Source organism: Hemiscyllium ocellatum, chromosome 2 (assembly GCF_020745735.1).
Source record: "Hemiscyllium ocellatum isolate sHemOce1 chromosome 2, sHemOce1.pat.X.cur, whole genome shotgun sequence".
Classification (NCBI taxonomy): Eukaryota; Metazoa; Chordata; class Chondrichthyes; order Orectolobiformes; family Hemiscylliidae; genus Hemiscyllium; species Hemiscyllium ocellatum.
This window is the reverse complement of record NC_083402.1, coordinates 106,596,680-106,619,274: the sequence shown is the minus strand read 5'-3', so window position 1 is coordinate 106,619,274 and position 22,595 is coordinate 106,596,680. Positions and strand designations below refer to the sequence as shown.

The 22,595-nt window shown below is 39.2% G+C and overlaps 1 protein-coding gene across 2 annotated transcripts in view; it reads left to right on the top strand.

Annotated features, from left to right (window-relative positions):
• LOC132824466 (lysine-specific demethylase 4C-like) overlaps positions 1 to 22,595 on the top strand; it is a 436,488-nt gene that overhangs the window by 362,161 nt on the left and 51,732 nt on the right. For both annotated transcript variants that reach the window (XM_060839018.1, XM_060839010.1), the window contains 2 exons: positions 10,174 to 10,359; positions 11,553 to 11,723. In XM_060839018.1, the coding sequence (XP_060695001.1) occupies positions 10,174 to 10,359; positions 11,553 to 11,723 (357 nt within the window). The remainder of the gene's footprint in view (positions 1 to 10,173; positions 10,360 to 11,552; positions 11,724 to 22,595) is intronic.

Sequence of the window (22,595 nt, the reverse complement as noted above, 5' to 3'; positions counted from 1 at the left end):
CTAGTAAATTGGTAGAACCCATAGAATACAAGGGAGAACTAGCCATTTGGATACAGAACTGGCTCGAAGGTAGGAGACCATTTAATCTAGATAAATGTGAGTGCTGAATTTTGGAAAGTCAAATCAGGGCAGGACTTATACACTTAATGGTAAAGTCCTGGGGATTGTTACTGAATGAAGAGACCTTGGAGTGCAGGTTCATAATATCTTGAAAGTGGAGTTGCAAGTAAACAGTGAAAAAAACATTTGGTATGCCTTCCTTTATTGGTCAGTGCGTCGAGTATAAGAGTTGGGAAGTCATTGTTGCAGCTGTGCAGGACATTGGTTAGGCCACTTTTGGAATACTGCGTTCAATTCTGATCTCTCTACTATAGAAAGGATGTTGTGAAACTTGAAAGAGTTCAGAAATAATTGACAAGGATGTTGCCAGGGTTGGAGGGTTTGAGTTATAGGGAGAGGCTGACTAGGCTGGGGTTATTTTCCCTAGAGTGTCATGGACTGAGAGGTGATCCTATAAGTGGTTTATAAAATTATGAGGGGCATGGATAGGGTGAATAGCCAACGTCATTTCCCGAGGGTAGGAGAGTCCAAAACTAGAGGGCATAGGTTTAAAGTGAGTGAGGAAAGATTTAAAAGAGGCCTAAGGGTATCTTTTTCACGCAGAGTGTGGTGCGTGTATGGAATGAACTGCCAGAGGAAGTAGTGGAGGCTGGTACAATTACAACATTTAAAATGCACCTGGATGGGTAAATGAATAGGAAGGATTTATCGAGATACGGGCCAAATTCTGGCAAATGGGACCAGATTAATTTACGATATCTGGTTGGCATGGACAAGTTGCCAAAGGATCTATTTCCATGTTGCAGTTCTGTGACTCCTTGCCTGTTTAAAAAAGGGCATCCTCATGATTTCAGTGGAAGTAAAATCAATAGGCAAGTTTTAAAACTTCTGCTGTAACAAAATCAACATAATTAAAGCATTAGTTTAACAGGGAATGGATGTTTTAAATAATAAGGTATATTTAACTTTAAATACTTGATGAAAAAAATATACTGTTCATGTAGTTACGGCCACTCTTATTCCTCCACTCATAAGTGCAGCACAATGAGCACTCCCTTGGCCTTAGCAAGTTTTTTTTCCTAGTAATCAAGATTTCTTACTTCCCACTCATTGGATTTTTCCCTTGAGACACTTGCATTAACGGCTGCTTTCTGCCCAAAGCTCCTGGATGTAGTTAATATCAGGAGGGTTATCATAGTGCTGTGGCAGTGTCCCTACCTCTGACTGAGGAGACCTGAGTTGCTGCATTGGTGTCACAACACATCTAGATGGATTGATTAAAAAATATCTACAAGCAACCCCCAAGCAGCACATGCCTGCAGAGCCTCCTTAAATCAACTTGCATCAATCTTGATGGCAAAGTATTCTCAGAGACACCCTCTTTTTAATGGCCTGGTTGACTGTGACAAAACTACAGCAGCAGCAATAGGCTCCTGATCCATCCACAAGTCCTGCTCTCCTCTCTTCAGGACCTCTATCCTTTCCAGTTGTACAATACACATAGTAACTCAGTACGTGTTCTTTTCCCAGAGCCTTCCCACTTTTTTTGTTTCCTCCAGGATTTGTTCTTAACTACAGATTCCCATCTGCAAACATATAGGTACCTTTCCAGGTTCTGAGACCAGTTCACATGGGATAGCCAACTTGTAATCTACTTACATTTTTGCTTCAGTCCCATAACAGCTTTGATCATATTTACACTTCTTGGAGAAAGTAAGAATGCAGATGCTGGAGAGTCAGAGTCCGAGTGTGGAGTTGGAAAAGCACAGCAGGTCTGTCAGCATCTGAGGAGCCGGAGAATCGACATTTCGGGCATAAGCCCTTCATCAGGAGTATTTACACTTCCCAGATGTTAAAGGTTCCTTTTCTTTCATAAGATTCCTTGTCTATGGAAAGGCTGCTATTTGTTATCTATCCTAAATCGCCTTTGAGCTGATTGTTTTGAAGATGAAGTACCTGAAGAGGGGGATCACAAACAGCAATTTTTGTCGTTTGAGTTGGAAAGAGTTGTTGAGTGATCAGCAGTTCAATAACAACATGCTTGCGGTTTCTCATAGACAAAATAGCTAACTGCGGAGAGGACAAAAAGGTGATGAGGTCAAACTAGACAATGCCAATACAACGCAGGTTGTACGTGCAAGTATAAATTTAAATTGATGCGCACACATGCTCAAATGTAACTAAACATTAGGCAAACATTCAGCAAGTCTTACAGCTCATATGCATATTTTTGTTTATTTTCTCTGAGTTAATCAGTGGGATGTACTGATTGATATTACAACTCCCAAGTTCAGATTCAATCTAATGTTATTTAAATATGCCCAGGTGTTGAGTCCCAGTTTAGGAATTTTATTAACCGTGCAAAAATAAATGGGAACATAGAGTTATGTTTCTTAATCCATCTCTCCATTGATGCTGCCTGTCGTGATGGGTATATTCAACATTTTCTATTTTTATCTTAGACTTCACGCATTCATAGAATTATGTTTACGTACTAACTAGACAATGTTGGTACTGTGTTTTTTTCCTCACACCTTCATTATAATTTTCTGATTTTGTTTTTGATTAAGCTGTTTCTTTATAAAGTTTTACTTCATCTCTTCTGACCTTTCGTAGATAGTGAAAGCTGTGCCTCTGATTAACCATCCTCCTTCATTTCTCTGACTATATCTAATCCTTCAGTCTCTGAATTTAAATTTTTGAAAGAAATCTTTAACATTACTTTTGATCACTTCATTGTATCTTAAGCTTTTTATAATCAGTTATAATACTAAAGAGAAATAACTAATTGGTATGAAATGTTCTTATCTTTAGGATAGCAAAGAATGTTACATTTCCAATCTTAATAAAAAGACAACTATTGTTTTAAGCGCTGAGAGCACAAGCCTTTCCCACACACTCTAATTCCTGTTAACATGCTGCAAAACTTGTTGGGGCTTTTGTCAGCCATTTTTGTTGTACTGTCATGGGCAGCCCTAACAAAATGGTAACAGTTGTTTCAAATCATTGTTTCCATTGCTTTATATGGTGCCTAATTCACCAGTGCCGTAAACTATAATGATATCTGAAAGATTTTCTTTCCCACAAAAGAAAGTAATTGAGAATTCATCATCACCCACTGGGCAAAATGTTGATTTGCATATTTCCAATTTTATGAATAGATGTGCTATCCTTTAAAGCACAGCAGGTCAGACAACATCTGAGGAGCAGGAGAGTCGACATTTTGGGCATGAGCCCTTCATTAGGAATGTGGGCCTTACGCCTGAAATGCTGATTATCCTATTCCTCGGATGCTGCCTGACCTGCTGTGCTTTTTCAGATCACACCTCTAGACTCTGATCTCCAGCGTCTGCAGTCCATGTGTTCTCCCTGTCTGCTACATTATCCCATCTCATCGTTACTGCAGTATTTAGTGCAATTGACTACAATGCTCATCTCTAATGCCTCTCCTGCATTCCCATTTCAATGGAATTTGTTTTGTTCCCATTGTATCTAACTCGTCCATAACCAGAAAACACTCAAACATCCATAGATAAAAACAATGACTGCAGATGCTGGAACCAGATTCTGGATTAATGATGCTGGAAGAGCACAGCAGTTCAGGCAGCATCCGAGGAGCAGTGATATCGACGTTTCGGGCAAAAACCTGAAGGGCTCTTCCAGCGCCACTAATCCTGACTCAAAGATCCATGCCTTATAACAGATTAGCTTCTACATATATGCTGAAGGCACTCAGCTTAATCTTAACACTACCTCTCTGAACTCTTTTACCTTTCTGTTGTTAAACTGATAGTCTAGCCTCCTGTCTTGGATGTATGCAGTTTTCTCTCACTAAACATCTGAAAGACCAAAACCATTATTCTCAGCTCCTGCCACAAACTTTGCATCCTGGCCACTGACTTCAGCCCTCTTAGTTGCTACATAAATGCAAATTGTTATTGGCTCTGGCTTTCATCAGACAAAGCAATCAGTGTTGGATACTGCAGTTACACCAGTGATTTGTTAAATCTTTCTCTCATTGACTTGGCAGAGTTTCAGGTTCTTCATGAGAGTAGATGAAAGCCAGTTTTCTTGGGGCTTTGTGTTTGCCATTTACAAAGGCAATCACACCAAATGCAAGTGTATTGAACATTCTAGTTATTGATTTTCCACTTACAGGCCAGTTAAGTGGACTGATAATTGTAGCTTTGAATTCTTCACAACTTATTCTAACCTTCATGACATTTTCTAAGCTCATGCAGAAAATAGAATTCCTACAGTTAGCCCTATTTTCTGTGGCAGGTTATACTAAATCCTTTCAGTCCTCGTGTTCAATCTTATAAGGAAGGATATAGGCCACATTGTAACTAAACGATGGGTTTAATGTTTGCTCTCCTCTTGAACGTCAACCACCAGTGTCAAATACAGGAGATGTTCCTGCTACAGCCGGTGGTAGGATCCAAGGAGGCATAATCCCAGTAGTTTTCAACTAAGTGACTGCCAGTCACTAAGTATGGCAGTCCACCCATGGATACCCACCCAGCCAGAGGCTCAATACCACCATCAGTGGCCAAAGCTAAGCCTTCAACCATAAGAAAAAGGGATGAGGTCTCCTCTAAAAGGAGTAAGTTAAGTTGGTGAAAACCTCCAGAACTTTTCCGCCTCTCTGTCCTCCCCACAGGGCTGGTCAAATTGTAGCCAGTGTTTCAAAGTGGGTATAAATAGTACAGTAAAATGACTGAATTGGATCAGATCATCAAGGCAACTCTGTCACTTTTTAGCCTTAGCAACTTAATTTGTTATATTCAATTTGAAATATTTTAGATTCTCCTCCACAAAAGACAGTTGATGCCAGATCAGTTGTTAATTTTCAATCTGAGTTAGCTAATTTTTTGTTAAATAAGGGTATTAAAGGATATGGGCCAAAGGCAAGAATATGGAGCCACAAATCTGACATGATCTTGTTGAATGACAGAACAGACTAGAGGGGCTGAATGGCCTACATCTGCTCCCAGAAGAATGTGAGGACTGCAGATGCTGGAGAAGTCAGAGTTGAGAAGAGTGGTACTGGAAAAGCATAGCAGGTCAGGCAGCATCCAAGGAGCAGGAGAGTCAACGTTTCAGGCATACACCCTTCATTCCTGATCAAGGGCTTATGCCTGAAACATCAAGTGTCCTGCTCCTTGGATGTTGCCTGACCTGCTATGCTTTTCCAGTGCCGCCCTCCTTGACTCTACACTTACTCCTATGTTCCTTTAGTTGATCTTTGAGATGAATAACACAGGGCTGAATTCTGAAGGTATCTGTATTAGATCTCCCACTCAAGACAGCTACAGTCATATCAAAATGATGTATTTTGAGAATTTAAATCTTTGGGGCATAATCCACAGAGCTTCACAGTTTACTGAGTCAAGTTGTATTGATCAGAATGAATGGAGTGAAGAATTCCTGGTGGTGTTCTCAATATTTTTCTTGGCTTTTTTGAGCAACCATTATCTCTGTTGAAAATTTGCCTGGAACACTGACACATGGTGTTATTGGGAAGATTTTCTCAATTACAAGAATTAGATGATTCAGGATAATGTGTATCAGTATTTTCCCTGTGATGGTTAAGCAGAAGGTACCTTGATAGTTTCCACAGCATGATTTATCTCCCCTCTTGAAAATAGCTGCAGTTGTTACATTCCTGAAGTTGTAAGTTGTTGGGGAAAATTGTGGATAGAGAGATTTTTCTTCAGAAATCTGCAGGTGTGTGCATGGAGTCATGCTCTCAGAAGAAGCCTATCAGCTTTGGAGACCTCAGCTGGAATGCCATCATGCTGCATGGTTGTTATTATTTTTATGAATTTTATTGCCTATTGCAGCTGTATCATCATTGTGGTTCACCTATGAGTTCTACCATAGAGTACAGAGGATGGCCTGGAAACAATCATCTACAACAATTATGAATTCTCAAGATAGTAGCAGTGGCAGCAAATGTCAGTGAAGCCAACACCACTTGCAAGAATTTTAAAAATCATGGTTGAGGAATTGATCAGAATATTCTCCCCAGCACTTAGCATGGCATTTTCATGCAAGCGCCATCCTCTAAGCAAGGAAGAGTTTGTTCATTTTATCTTGACCCATAGACCTGATGGTGGTGATGGTCACTATATTGTTGGATCTCTTGATCTTTTTATTTTCACTGCATTTATCTTCTCGATTTGTCTTTGAGTGCAGCCATGAGCTGTAGGAATGCTGCTTTATTGACTTGTGACTTTGGGATACTCTGCCAGGCAATGAAGGTTACCAGTTTTTATTTCAGGTGATCACATATTTCAGTGCAGTTTTCGTTGAACCAGTCTTAGTGATGACTATGTTTGAACCTAATGGTTTGAACCTTGGAATCTAAATACAGTTGCCTTCAGTCAATCAAGTAGGCTTCTACCAGGTTCGTTTGATGCTAAGCCAATGCAGTATCCTTTCTGAAGTCTGAGCTATATTGTGCATAATTTACTTGCTCTTGTAAATGCCTCACATTCTGTGATGAGATCTAAGATCCTTTGTCTGTAGTACTTTCAATTTTGATAGTTTAAAATGATTTAAATGCTTTCCAAAGCGTGTCTCAGTTTTGTTACTGTCATCTGATGTAGGCATTTTACGTTTAATTTACTCTTAAACCTAATAAGGTTTATAGCATTAATTGACAAATCTTCACAGATTCATTGTGTACACAATAAGCATGCATTGAACAGCAATACTTAGAATACAGCTGAGGACAGCTGAGAAGATCGTCAGAGTCTCTCTTCCCTCCATTACAGATACTTACTCCACATGCTGCATCCGAAAGGCTAAGAGCATTATGGAAGACCCCACACACCCCTCACTCAAACTCTTCTCCCTCCTCCCATCTGGCAGAAGATACCAGAGCATATGGTTTCTCATGGCCAGATTGTGCAACAGTTTCTTCCCCCAAGCCATCAGGCTCCTCAACACAGTATAATCGGATTCTTTCCAATCTGAAATTCTTTCGTATGGCTGCTTTAAAAATGTCTATAATCCAACATTCTTCTGTTACACTGTAACTTGCGTGTGTTTTGCACCTCTTATACGCTTTATGCCATGTGTAGTTTGTGCTGTCCATGTAACATCCTCAGTGCTGAAGGAATGCTGTCTCGTTTTTACTGTATATGGTAGAAATGACAAATAAAAATTTCTCTATTCTACAACCTCGTTAGTATTAGGTGAAGAATCTAAAACATGTCACAGTTTTGAGTTGACATTTTATGTTGATTAGACTTGAATCAGCTATCTTTTCTTCCATTTTATGAAACCTCCCTTTTTGAACACTTATGCATGACACTTTGCATGTCTGATGGTTACACTGTAGAACTTTCATTCAGCACTGAAAAGCTTGTGCTGTCCTAGCAGCTGTGGATTTGCGCTCCCTAACCTGCAACCCCCAAATGTTGACTGAATAGAGGAAACTCCTCTGTCTGCATTTTGTATCACCTTCAGATTTCATAAGTTATTTTCTCATGGTGAGTGCTCCAATTGCTGTATCGTATCCATTCCAATATTCTCACTCTAACTGATCAGCTAATTAAATTATCAGTTTTGACTTATTGTCTAAGTTGATTATTGCTTTGAGATTGGTCTTAATTCAACAGTTCAGTGGCCATTTCATTTGTATTAAACATTCATGTCGGGAAAATAAAGCAAGCTATTTGGTGATTGTACTTTTAATCTTCAGGCAATCTCAATTAACAGGCAAATGTTAAACTGCAGTATGGAAGAAAAACTGATTAACCGATTCCTTACCTCTCACTTTGCATTAAATTGCATCTATTGTTGTTTCTCAAATTTTAAAAATTGCCTCAATCTCTGTCTATGTCTTATGGCTATACAATAAATTAGAATTCTTGATTTTTCACAAGGAATGGTCATGACAATTAGGACCTTTCTATAACACCTGTGTGACCTTACAATGATAATCTCAGTGATCATAGAAGCATAGAATCCCCATAGTATAGAAGCAGACCATCTGGCCTATCGAGTCCACACCGACCCACTGAAAAGCATCCTGGCCAGACTCACCACCGTACCGCATCCCTGTAACCCTACATTTCCCATGGCTAATCCACCTAACCTGCACATTCCTGAACACTGTGGGCAATTTAACATGGTCAATCCACCTAACCTACGCATTTTTGGACTGTGGGAGGAAACTGAGCACCTGGAGGAAACCCACGCCGACACAGGGTTAATGTGCAAACTCCACACCTACAGTCTCGTGGGGGTAGAATTGAACCTGGATCTCTGGCGCTGACAGGCAGCAGTGCTAACCACTGAGGCACCGTGCCACTCCCGTGGGCCAAGGTTATGTGGTTTCAATTCACATTTTTAGTGCACTTCCTCAGTCAGGGACTCTGTTCTACTTTTCTGTTTCCTAATTCTTTTTATCTGTTTTCTAATTCTTCTGGATCTGTCCTGTGCCCATTTGTCCTGCTACCATCCTCAAACTAAATGCTGTAATATTGCCTCCCCTTACTAATTCTACCACACCATTCACACAATGAAGATTCTGACAAGTACACCTCTGCCAGATTTGTGTATACTGCTGGATCTCAGCACAGAGTTCAAACCTAAAATGAGCTCTGGCCACCATTTGCCCTGAATATTTGGAGTCGAGTATGAACCTTGCCCATTTAGAGGCTTGAAAGCTACTCCTAAGCCAATGCTTAGACCTCAAAATTTGATAATGGTTTTCTGCTAGTTCAATCCTTTGGGCACTCTCCACTACAGAACCTTTGATCACTTCTGTTGCTCAAATGCAAGAATGTAATTGGAAAATTTGAATATCACTATTCTTCACAAAATCAAAGGAGAGTTAAGGACAATTTGAAATGTCTTTGTGATGATGGAGGTGGTGAGATTATTTTGATAAATTTGTAATGTTGAATTTGTTCACCAATTGCCCATCTGTATACAGTGTTACTCAGTAAGGACAGGGGAAAGAATTACATTTTTCTGTAAAAGCAGATTTGTTTGGTGCAAAGACACTGAGAGGTTTGCAGGGAGTTAGAGTGAAATTTTTAGAAGGCATTGATTAGCAGAGTTTGGAAGAAAGAAAATAACCAACTCAAAGAAAAAGCAGGAAGGATCCTGAAATACTTGAAATTGAGAAACTGGATTGATAATAACAGAACTTGAAAGTGATCCAGAAAATAATTAAATAAGGAATATGATGAACTCCAGCTGATTAGGATAATGGGAACATTTTCAGGTTTTGTTTGCCAGGATTTATTAGACCCAAGGTTGACCCAGCATCAGTTAATGGACACGAGAGTGGAAGGACTTCTTTGAAAGGGTGCAGCCTATACCCCATTAACAGAGATGTTGACCTTAGGATAAGAAATTACCTGTACTTAAAAAAGGTGGGCAAATTTAAAAATCAGACAACACCAGGTTATGGTTCAACAGGTTTATTTAGAAGCACTAGCTTTTGAGCTTGGTGTTGTGTGATTTTTAACTTTCTCCACCCCAGTCCAATATCGGTTCTTGCACATTTAAAAAAAAAAGTGAGCTTCAAAGCTCTCGCGGCACTAATCAAAAAGAGGATATTTCTTAAAAGTCCTTGAGCATACTTCTTTCTTATCCACCAGCACCAAAAAGAGTCATCCATTTATTTGTCTCATTGCTATCAGTGAGATCTTATTGTGCATAATGTGATTGCAGCTCTAGTCTACATAAAAGATAAACATATCCAAGTAAATTGTCCTGCATTTCCAATGGAAGTAATTTGTGACTGCTGAGGCACTATACAAATGTAAGTCTTTTCATCATGTAGGAACCTGTAATCTACCACTGCATAATAACACCTCATTGAAACAATACTGTACATTATCCATGCTCTGCTCCCATTCAGTAACAGCAATTAACTTGCTTTTTGCTTATGACAGGGTATTCCTTGCAAAATAGAAGAAAGGAATAATTTTTTTCAAAAAGCTGGATGAATAACTTAGCATTTTACTGTTAGTTAGAATATTTAATTGGGTACATTGAGAAAGAAACTAATTTTCCTGAGTACTTGTAAATCTGGAGATGATTGATCAGAGTATGTATCAAAATTAACTCTTTTCTTTCTCCCAACAGAAATGTGTCTTTTGTAGAAAAAGAGTTAAGAAGACTTTGGGTGCTTGCATTCAGTGTTCATATGGACGTTGCCCAACATCCTTTCATGTAACTTGTGCGCATGCAGCTGGAGTCATAATGGAACCAGATGACTGGCCATATGTAGTCCTTATCACATGCTTCAGACACAAGACAAATCTCAGTGTAGTAAGTATTTCACTCAGTTGCAATTGCTGTTGCCCTAGAGTTCATGTTAACATATTTTGAATTTGTAAATTCTGTGTTCAGACACTCTGGCATTATTTTTTTGCTCTACTTTTTCTAATCTTATTGAGCAACATTCTCTGAGTGGATGAAGGGAAATCATTTAAAGAAAATTGAAATCCATTTATTTACAATATTCTATATGGGTAGCTTGTGAGACACGTGTAGAATATTGTGACTGCACGTGTTTTTCACATCCTTTTCTAATTTCCTGAAGGAAGTAAAATATTATTTTTATTAGCAGGTCACTGATTGTATTTACAAATGTGAATTAACATTTAGATTCTGGTAGCTAATTATACTTGGTCTGAAGTATTGATCAACAATGTTTGTTTTAGAACTAAATGCATTGCTATTGGACTGAACACAAGATGCTTCACAGTACCTAATGAGTTTAATTTCATACAACACATTTACTTTAGTTTTTATCCTTGGTTAAAGATAATGCAATTGTTCAGTTTAACCACAGAATAAATTAATTGTTTATTGAGATTTTTGCCTTGTATTTGAATGAGTTTTTGATTAATTCATTTGTGGGATGTGGGCATTGTTTGCTGGCCAGCATTTATTACTTGTCTGTAGTTGTCCTGGAAGAGACTTTGTAGCAATTGGTACAACTGAGTGGCTTCAGAGGTTATTTGAGAGTCAACCACATTGTTTGGGTCTGGACTCTCGTGTAAGCCAGACCAGGTGAGGGTGGCAGATTTCTTTCCCTGAAGGATATTAGTAAACCAGATAGGTTTTTCTGACAATTGACAGAGGTTTCATTGTCATTAATAAATTCTTAATGCCATATTTTTATCAATAATTCAAATTCCATCATCTGCCATGGTGGGATTTGAACCTAGGTCCCCAGGACTTTAGCTGAGTTTCTGGATTAATACTCTAGCAATAATATTACGAGGCCGTCGCTTCCCTCCCTACTTTTTTTATAAACAATTAACTGACCCATGTACCACTGTTCTATTGTTTTTAATGGAAAATAATTGAACTTTACTTTGCAGAAGTCTAAAATAAAAGTTGCAATACTAACATTATTATACCTCTGTCATGTTATGTTCCTTTTCAGAAAACTCTGTTCTGTAAATAATTCTTCAAGTGAAATTTTTATTTTTATTTTTTTTTCCTCAAAAAAGAAAAGCAAAACTTTATTTCAAGACTTAACAGTTGGACAGACAGTCATCTCTAAACACAAGAATGGACGATACTATAGTTGCAGAGTGACTGGGATTTCATCGCAGACCTTCTATCAAGTTATATTTGATGATGGTTCCTTCAGTGATGATCTGTACCCAGAAGACATTGCTGTGAGTATTTTGGTTGTGATAAGTTTGCAAAAGCAAACAATTTTAATGGCCCCTCTTCAAACCATGATGGAAATCAAAATTTGTGTCATTAGTTAAGTACAATGTTGTAGCTTTTTCCAGTCTGTTTCCTGAATGAAATAAATACATGGGCTTATTAACCTCACAAATGTGGATTAGCATTTACATTATGATAGCAAATTATATTTGCTCTGAAATATTGATCAATAGTGTTGGCTTTAGAACTGAGTGAACTGATATTAGACTGAATACAAGGTGTTTCACAGAACCTGTTGAGTTTAATTTCATGCAACACATTTACTTTAGTTTTTATCCATGTATAAAGCTTGTTTTATTAAAAAAAAGGTTGCCTTGAAGCACAATGGAACAAAGAGCTGAGAGGGAATACTGAAGTGAGCAGAGACTACATGACTAGAGAAAGAATGGATTTGACGCATGAACACTTGTACTTGGTCCCTGTAGGGTAATCAATTATGTGATTATGACAAACCTGTTAGCTATATTCAACATAGCAGTTTTTATTTGCATTCTTTTGTGGGATCTGATTTCTGGCAAAACCTGCAGTTGTTACTCATCCTTTATTGCCCCGAAGAAGATATTAATGAGCTGTCTTCATGAATTAGGGCTGTCCATCTACTATATGTACCCCTCCATTGCTGTTAGGAAGGGAATTCTAGTTACAGTGAAATATCAGTGCTACAGTTCCAAATCGGAATGCTGTGTGCCTTGGAGGACAACCTGCCAGGTGTGATAAATCCATCGGAAATAGGAGCATGAATAGACTGTTGGGCCCTTCGAACCTGCTCTGCTATTCAGTAGGCTGATCTACTCCCTGTATTTTCCTCATAACATTTTATCTCTAGACTAATCAAGATGTCTTCATGTCTCTGCTGCCTTTGTCTTTCTAGATGGTAGAGGTCATGGGTTTGGAAGGTTTTGTCAAAGGAGTCTTGGTTCAATGCTGTAGTGCATCTTGTATCCAGTATGCATTGCTGCCCAATATTGAGTAGACTGAATGATTAATGCGGTGGATGGAGTCATAGAGTCACACAGCAGAGAAGCAGAACCTTCGGTCTAACTTGTCCATGTTGAACAGATATTGTAAACTAATCTAGTCCCATTTGTCATTATTTGGCCCATATCCCTTGAAACCCTTCCTATTCATGTATCCAGCCAAATGCCTTTTAAATGTTGTAATTGTACCAGCCTCCACCATTTTCTTTGGCAGCTCATCCCATACACGTAGCACACTCTGCGAGAAAATGTTGTTCCTTAAGTCCCTTTAAATTCCTTCCCCTCTCACTTTAAATCTATGCCCTCTGGTTTTGAATTCCCCTACCTTGGGAGGAAAAAGCCTTGGCCATTCACCCTATTCATGCCTATCATGATTTTCTAAACTTATATAAGGTCACCCCTCAGCCTTCTACGCTCCAAGAAACTAGCCCCAGTTTATTCAGCCCAAACCCTTCAACTCGGCAACAGCCTTGCAAATCTTTTCTGAACCCTTTCAGGATTGGCAACATTCTTCCTATAGCACAGAGGTCAGATTTGCACATAGTATTCCAAAAGTGGCCTAACCAATGTCCAGTACGTGACCTCCCAACTCCTGTACTCAATGCACTGGCCGATAAAGGCAGTTTAATTCAGCGTTACCTCATTCTCTGACTTACACCTGTCTGTCTTTTCAAATTAACGTTTTTGATTCAGAACCATCCTCATCTGCCTTACCATTTTCACTACAATGTAGGAATCTCCCACCCCTTTCCCCAACTAACTTAAAGGCTCCTGAAATAAAATGAGCAAAACTCTCCACCAAGTTCAGCTGAAGCCCATCTCTTTTGAACAGGACTTTCTGCCTCAGAAGAGATCCTGATAATCCAAAAATCTGAATTTTTCCTCATTATGCCGTATCTACAGCCATTTATCTGCTCTCACTGGAACGTGACACCAGAATACACCTTCAAAGATCTGCTTTTTAACCTTCTACCTAACCTCCTAGATTCAGTATGTGGATGTACCTACTAGAGAAGGTGCAAAACTTGACCTACTCTTGGGAAATAAGGCAGGGCAGGTGACTGAGGAGTCAGTGGGGGAGCACTTTGGGGCCAGCGACCATAATTCTCTTAGTTTTAAAATAGTGATGGAAAAGGATAGATCAGATCTAAACGTTGAAGTTCTAAATTGGAGGAAGGCTAATTTTGAGGTTATTAAGCAAGAACTTTCAAAAGCTGATTGGAGGCAGATGTTCGCAGATTAATGGATGGCTAGAAAATGGGAAGCTTTCAGAAATGAGATCACGTGAATCCAGAAAAAGTATATTCCTGTCAGGGTGAAAGGAAAGGCTGGTGGGTATAGGGAATGCTGGATGACTAAAGAAATTGAGGGTTGGGTTAAGAAAAAGAAGGGAGCATATGTAAGGATAGATCGAGTGAATCCTTTGAGGAGTATAAAGGAAGTAGGAGTATACTTAAGAGTGAAATCAGGAGGGCAAAAAGGGGACATGAGATAGCTTTGGCAAATAGAATTAAGGAGAATCCAAAGGGTTTTTACAAATACATTAAGGTAACTAGGGAGAGAATAGGGCCCCTCAAAGATCAGCAAGGTGGCCTTTGTGTGGAGCCACAGAAAATGGGGGAGATATTAAATGGTATTTTGCATCAGTATTTACTGTGGAAAGGATATGGAAGATATAGACTGTAGGGAAATAGATGGTGACATCTTGCAAAATGTCCAGATTACAGAGGAGGAAGTGCAGATGTCTTGAAACGGGTAAAGGTGGATAAATCCCCAGGACCTGATCAGATGTACCCGAGAACTCTGTGGTAAGCTAGAGAAGTGATTGCTGGGCCTCTTGCTGAGATATTTGTATCATCGATAGTCACAGGTGAGGTACCGAAAGACTGGAGGTTGGAAAATGTGGTGCCACTGTTTAAGAAGGGCAGTAAGGACAAGCCAGGGAACTACAGACCGGTGAGCCTGACCTCGCTGGTGGGCAAGTTGATAGAGGGAATTCTGAGGGACAGGATGTACATGTATTTGGAAAGGCAAGGACTGATTAGGGATGGTCAGCATGGCTTTGTGCATGGGAAATCATGTCTAACAAACGTGATTGAGTTTTCTAAAGAAGTAACAAAGAGGATTGATGAGGGCAGAGCAGTAGATGTGATCTATATGGACTTCAGTAAGGCATTCAACAAGGTTCCCCATGGGAAACTGATTAACAAGGTTAGATCTCATGGAATACAGGAAGAACTAGCCATTTGGATACAGAACTGGCTGAAATGTAGAAGCCAGAGGGGCATGGTGGAGGGTTGTTTTTCAGACTGGAGGCCTGTGACCAATGGAGTGCCACAAGGATCGGTGCTGGGCCCTCTGCTTTTTGTCATTTACATAAATGATTTGGATGCGAACATAAGAGGCATAGTTAGTAAGTTTGCAGATGACACCAAAATTGGAGGTGAAGTGGACAGCGAAGAGGGTTACCTCAGATTAAAATAGGATCTTGACCAGATGGGCCAATGGGCTGAGAAGTGGCAGATGGAATTTAATTCAGATAAATGCGAGGTGCTGCATTTTGGGAAAGTAAATCTTAGCAGGACTTATACACTTAATGGTAAGTTCCTAGGGAGTGTTGCTGAACAAAGAGACCTTGAGTGCAGGTTCATAGCTCCTTGAAAGTGGAGTCGCAGGTATGTAGGGTAATGATGAAGACATTTGGCATGCTTTCCTTTATTGGTCAGAGTATTGAGTACAGGAGTTGGGTGGTCATGTTGTGGCTGTACAGGACATTGGTTAGGCCACTGTTGGAATATTACGTGCAATTCTGGTCTCCTTCCTGTTGGAAAGAAGTTGTGAAACTTGAAAGAGTTCAGAAAAGATTTACAAGAATATTGCCAAGGTTGGAGAATTTGAACTATAGGGAGAGGTTGAATAAGCTGGAGCTGTTTTCCCTGGAGCGTTGGAGGCTGACGGATGACCTTATAGAAGTTTATAAAATTATGAGGGACATGGATAGGGTAAATAGGCAAAGTCTTTTTCCTGGGGTGGGCGAGTCCAGAACTAGAAGGCATAGGTTTTGGATGAGAGGGGAAAGATATAAAAGAGACCTAAGGGGCAACTTTTTCATGCAGAGGGTGGTACGTGTATGGAATGAGCTGCCAGAGAAAGCAGTGGAGGCTGGTACAATTGCAACAGTTATCAGGCATTTGGAAGGGTATATGAATAGGAAGGGTTTGGAGGGATATTGGGCCGGTTGATGGCAGGTAGGACTAAATTGGGTTGGGATATCTGGTCGGCATGGACGGGTTGGACCGAAGGGTCTGTTTCCGTGCTGTACATCTCTATGGCTCTATTCATTCTACAGAGTCTATTGTGCTGATCTATTGGGCTAATCAAGGAGGCTGCTTTTACCTGCATGATGGTGTTGGAGTGCACTCATCCAAGCAAGTGAAGGATATTTCATCACAGTCCTGACTTATCCTTGTGGATGGTGAATAGTTTTGTAGCCATTGTGTTTATACAGCTAATCCATTTATGTTTGTGGTCAAAATGATACTCATAGTGTTGACAGTGATCATGCTTTTGAATGTCAAGGGAAGATTCTTTTCTTTGGAGATGATCATTGACTGCACTGATTGACCAAGCCCAAGCCTAAATGTTGTCCAGATCTTTCTGTTTGCAGGAATGTAATATTTCATTCTCTGGTCAGTTGTGAATGGAACTGACCAATGTGCAATAATTAGTGAACAATTCACATCTGATATTGTGATGAAAGATGGAGCAGCTGGAGATGTTTGGGCCTAGGACACTCTGCAACCTTTGCAATGGTGTACTGGGGCTGTAAATGAGTTATCTCCAACACCCATAACCATATTCTTTTTGTTCTCAGAACAGTTGAATTTATTGGCCTTGCTTAAAGGAGAAAGCAAATGCTGGGAAATTGCTTTCTCAGAAGCATCTCCCTCTGCCCATCAGGTACAGATATCAAGACAAACTTGTTTAAAACTTTCTGTGCTGTGGATGTGGCTCTTTTAATTGTTTCTGTTGCACAGAACCCATATACTTTGTACTGAGAATCAAAATTAGTTGTCATCAGCAAGTTGCTCTACAGAGTTCCCATCAAACAGGATTGAGATGGTTCTTGTGTTGAAAAATGTGGTGCTGAAAAAACACAGCAGGCCAGGCAGCATCCAAGGAGCAGGAGAATAGACGTTTCGAGCATAAGCACTTCTTCAGGAATGAGGCTGGTGTGCCAAGCGGGCTGAGATAAAAGGTAGGGGGGAGGGAATTTAGGGGAGGGGGGGAGGTGCTGGGAGTATGATAGGTGAAAGGAGGTGAGGGTGATAGGCCGGAGAGGGGGTGGGGGCAGAGAGGTCTGGTAGAAGATTGCAGATCAAGAGGGCGGTGCTGAATCCAGGAGTTGGGACTGAGATAAGGTTGGGGGGGTGGAAGTGAGGAAGCTGGAGAAATCTACATTCATCCCACGTGGTTGGAGGTTCCTAGGCGGAAGATGAGGCGCTCTTCCTCCAGGCGTTGTGTGATCAGGGTCTGGCGATGGAGGAGGCCAAGGACCTGCATGTCCTTGGCAAAGTGGGAGGGGGAGTTGAAGTGTTCAGCCACGGGGCGGTTGGGTTGGTTGGTGCGGGTGTCCCAGAGGTGTTCCCTGAAACATTCCACAAGTAGGTGGCCTGTCTCCCCAATGTAGAAGAGACGACATCGGGTGCAACGGATACAGTAAGTGATGTGTGTGGAGGTGCAGGTGAACTTCCAATGGATATGGAAGGATCCATTGGGGCCTTGGAGGGAGGTGAGGGGGGAGGCCTACACCCCTCCCACTCTGCCAAGGACATGCAGGTCCTTGGCCTCCTCCATCGCCAGACCCTGACCACATGACCCGAAACGTCGATTCTCCTGCCCCTCGGATGCTGCCTTGCCTGCTGTATTTTTCCAGCATCACATTTTTCAACTCTGTTCTCCAGCATCTGCAGTCCTCACTTTCTCCTTGAGATGGTACCTGGACATGTGCAAGCTGAGAAAAATTAGAATCAACTGGGTCTTGCTGTGTTATAGCAGGCATTTAAATATAGTGAGAAATAAGACCAATGGATATACCTCCCTTGAGATAATTGTTAAACTAGTCTTCACCATAACCATTTCATAAATACTTTGATAGTTCCTCATTTCTTTTAAAGACAATCATTTGCAATAAGTTACATAAAACCGAGCTGATATAGCATGGACGATTGCTAGATTTACTGACTGTACTTTTTACTCAAAGGATTTTAGTATAAAAAAAGCCATTTTTCATCAGGTATTAACATTACCGACAGCATTCATTGCCCATCCTTTTTGCCATTGTGTAGGTTGTGGTGAACAGGCCTCAGTACTGATGCAGTCCATAGTGTGTGACTATGCCTACAGTCTCTTAGATGCATCTCTGAAGGAAAGACTGTATAGTTCCAAGTCAGGGTGTCCTAGTGACTGGAAGAGAATCCTGCAATTGGTGGTGTTCCCATGTATTTGTTGCACTTACTCTTCTAGGTAGTAGAGATTGGAAAGATTCTTCAGTGCACTTTGTAAATGGTAAGTGCTTCACCATTGTGGTAGAAGGAATGTAACTTTTAAGATGGAGAATGTCAATCAAGCAGGTTGCTCTGCATTAAGCTTCATAAGTGTTGTTAGATTTGCACTCATCCAGGCAAGTGTTCAGCATTGTGCTGTTTCCATTTGTGCCTTGTAGATAGTGGGCAGGGTTGGGGGGTAAATAATTCTCCAGAAAATTCCTATCACTTGACCTGCTCTTGTAACCATAATATTGATACGTCTGTTACGTTTATGTCTGTTTAGTTAAGTTTCTGCTCAATAGTTTTCCCCTTCGATATTGTTACTTGAGCATTCAGTGTTGGTAATGCCATTTCAGAATAAATGGTTCAAATTGCTCTTATTGGCGATGGTCCTACTTTAACATGCTTGCTTAACCTTGACTGCTTCACTGTTTGAGGAGGTCCGAGTGGTACTGCACACTACAAATATCTACAAATGTCATCTGACCTTAAAGACTTGAAGTAGGAATAGAAAAGGAAATCCAATAAAAGAAAGGAAGAAATCCATTTTTTTTTACAGTTGCACATTAATCTTTTTGCACATTTAATTTATTACGGCTGTTGAATTTCTTTTTCACCCACAAACTCATCTGCTCGTCTGCATTTTTTAAGATACTGCATTTATTTTCCAATAGTACCCATTAAAACTTTAAGTGAGTAAATATGCAAAACAATGCCTAAAATCTTGATAGATGTGACAACCATTTTAGTTAACTTAAATATCAGAAACTATTTATTATTCTTAGACATTCATATGTAGTGGGGAAGGTGGGTGAAGGATGTAAATTCAAAAGTTGACTTTGAAAATTATTACTATTTTTGTCTAAAGCAGTCAATATTCACTTTTTGTAATATTAAAAAGCAGTATAGTCTTAAAAATATTTCTTTTGTAATACGTTGATATTCAGGAGCATCCCCTTGAATTAAGTAAAACATTTCTGAAGGGATTGCCCCAATTAGGAAGATTAGACTTAGTGAATAATGAGAAATAATCCGCTTTCTTCCTCATTCTGTCTTTTGCACACTAACAGAAGTCTGACTTGGCTGGGCTGGTGACGGAGTTAGGTTCTCTCGCTTACATAGCTAAGCAGATGGAAATTGTGCATTACTACTTTATTTGGAAATTAGAAATGTGATGGGGAAGGTGAAATTATAAATTACAGTAATTTACTCAATTGTCCCCTACTATCCCATCCTGGATTTCCTATATCCATCATGCTAACAGGTCCATCACATGATGCCATCTGCAAATTAAAATTTGTTTTATAAAACTTTTTTTATGTAGGAACTACTATTCCAAGTACAGATTTTTCTAAAAAGTGACAATGTTGAACCTCCTACTTCTTAAATGAGCTAGATATCAGATGAATAATGCATTGTATATCATTTGGTATAATGACAATGTCCTGATAAAACAGCACACATTCCTGTGATGTCATGATTAGTGCAAACAATGTATTGAAACTCACAGTCAACTTATATAGCTATCACCATAAAGGAGACGCATTTGTCAAAATAATCTTAAATTGCTTTTCTGCTTGTGAGTTTTTGCATGTTGAACATCTTTAATTTGGCGCCCAGAACTAAGTGGCTTGAATCCCTTTAAAAGATTAGGGCCCTTTTTAAAAAACAAAGCGATGATGAGTTTTAATGTATACAAATGAGGGAATCAATCTGAAATGAACAAAATTCCATCCCACTTTAAACACACGGCAGATAAGTGTATGTGGAGAAAAGGAAGAAATAGTGGCTTTTGAGATATTGAAGGAACTTGGTTATAATTGGCTCTTGAAGGTCAGGAATGCAGAGGAAGGGATGTGTCCTTAGGGTGAGGAATACAAGCTGTCCGATTGGGATAGTAGAGAAAAGTTTTTTTGGGAGAGGAGGGAGACGTTGGAACAAGGAGAAAGGGAGAGGTTTGAAATAGATAATATTTTGTGGGGTGGAAGAAAGGAAAACATATCAGTTGCAAAAGCCAGAAGAATCTTTTCTGTGATGGCTTTGTGTGTGTCTGTTACAAAAGAATCTGCATTTACTTTTATGGGAAACATTGTAGATACTTTAAGATGGCATGTAGTCACTTAAAGTGCTATTTAAACAATCTTTTTTTAAATGTAATCAATTGCCATAGGAAATTGACTAGCATGTATAAAATGTACAGGCATGTTGTCTTGGTGAAGTCTAATTTTTCAATATTAAGAAAAACTATGGAAATCTGAAGGAAAATAAATGTCTGGAAAACCAATCAACAGGTCTAGCAGCATCTATAGAAAGGGAAACAGAGTCAAAGCTTTAAGTCCAATATGTCTTTACTATTATTCCTACCTCCTTAGGTGCTGCCAGCTCTACTGACTTTTTCCAGTACTTTAAGTTCTTATTCTAATTGTACATGATTATTGCTTTTGGATTTTGGCTTTAAAAGGAATTCCCTGTCCCCAAAAGAACCTCCATATCATAAGCTAATGTAGAAAACCTTCGCATTTTGTAATTATTGAACCTTGCACAGCAACATTACATACCATTCATACAATATTTTATTGATAGTCATATAAGAAATGACATTTTGTAATAGATCATACATCTGAAGATCACAGCTTTTTACTCCTTGACACTGTTGACTTTCCTGAATGTTGCAGTTGTGTAAAATTATTTTTGAACTGTTTCTGTTCTTTCTGTGATTTTGATTTTGTTTTGATTTGTAGACCAGACGTTTTCCTTTTCTGTACAATTAAGATTAGGTATGACTTTCACTTTCTATGTTATGGCTGTGTTTTTGAGGTTTTCACTCTGCTTTATGTAGGGTTTCACATTTTATTGAATTGTTAGTCTGCTGCTTTATTTTAAAAATTTGATTTGGTCATTTTAGTGCAGGAGTGGACTGGGCCATCTATGGGTCTATTCTAATGTTTTGTTTTAAAATTGAGAATTACCATATATGCTCTTTAAATGTCAAAGTTTATAGACTATACTTTGAGGTTAAATTTATAGGGTTGCCTATTACATGGCTACTACTTTTAAGAGTAAAAAATGAGGTCTGCAGATGCTGGAGATCACAGCTGCAAATGTGTTGCTGGTCAAAGCACAGCAGGCCAGGCAGCATCTCAGGAATAGAGAATTCGACGTTTCGAGCATAAGCCCTTCATCAGGAAAGAGGCTGAAATTCATGCGAGGGTCCAAAATACTGTAATATTAGCAGAAGCCCAATTGATCTGTGAACAATATAAAGAAAAAAAAGCAACTAATTGCAGTAATTACCAGATAAAGACAATAGAAACAAAATGAATTAGTAAGCTTTTATTTATTCATACAAAAATTGAAGTAGAAATCTAATAAGGTTGTAAATGATAATTAAATGGTATACCTCAAATTAAACATGTCAAATACAAAAATTCATTAAAATCCTGCAAAATCACTGTTCAACATCTTCAGCACCAAATGAAGCTTCATAATCATCAGGATGAATGATATCCTTGTATGGATCTTCTTCTGCACTGTCCGTAGTTAGAGGTGGCACCTCAGGTAGGTGTGTGACTGTATTCCACAAGTGCCACAGGGGAACTGATCTCAGCTGAGTTGCACAAAAAGAGAGGTTGTCACCTGACTCTGACCTGATGCATCTTAAAGTTTTGTGCCATATTGGTGTGAATTGTACATCAAAACACATAATAGCATGAAAAATAATTAATTTCCTCATTGTAACATTTATGTACAGGATAATACCTTGACTCTCAAATGTTGATCTGCTATCTGTGAAGAACTACAGTCAACTTTTATTGAACATTCCAGATTTTTAAGCCAAAAATAGAGGGTTGACTTTTACATGAGATCAACTTATAACTGTATATACGGTCCATTTCTACAGTTTGTATGTACATTATCTTTTTTTTATTCATTCACAGGATGGGGCAGCATTAGTCTGACCAGCCTTTATTGCCTGTCCTCAATTGTTCCTGAGGTCACCTTAAATATAAACTGAGTGACTTGCTTTACAATTTTAAGGTATAATTAGGAACCATCCACATTGTTGTGGGACTATAATTACGTATAGGGCAGATCGAATATGGATAGAAAATTTGTTTGTTTAAAAGGTTATTAGTAAACTAGATGGGTTACTTTTAATGACAGTACAGTAATTTCATGGTCACCATTGCTAATACTACCACTTTCCCCTCTCTAATACCAAACACTTTGAAAGAGCAGTTACAAATGAAACTATCCACTAACAAATGAATAAGAGTTTGGGTGTCTTTGT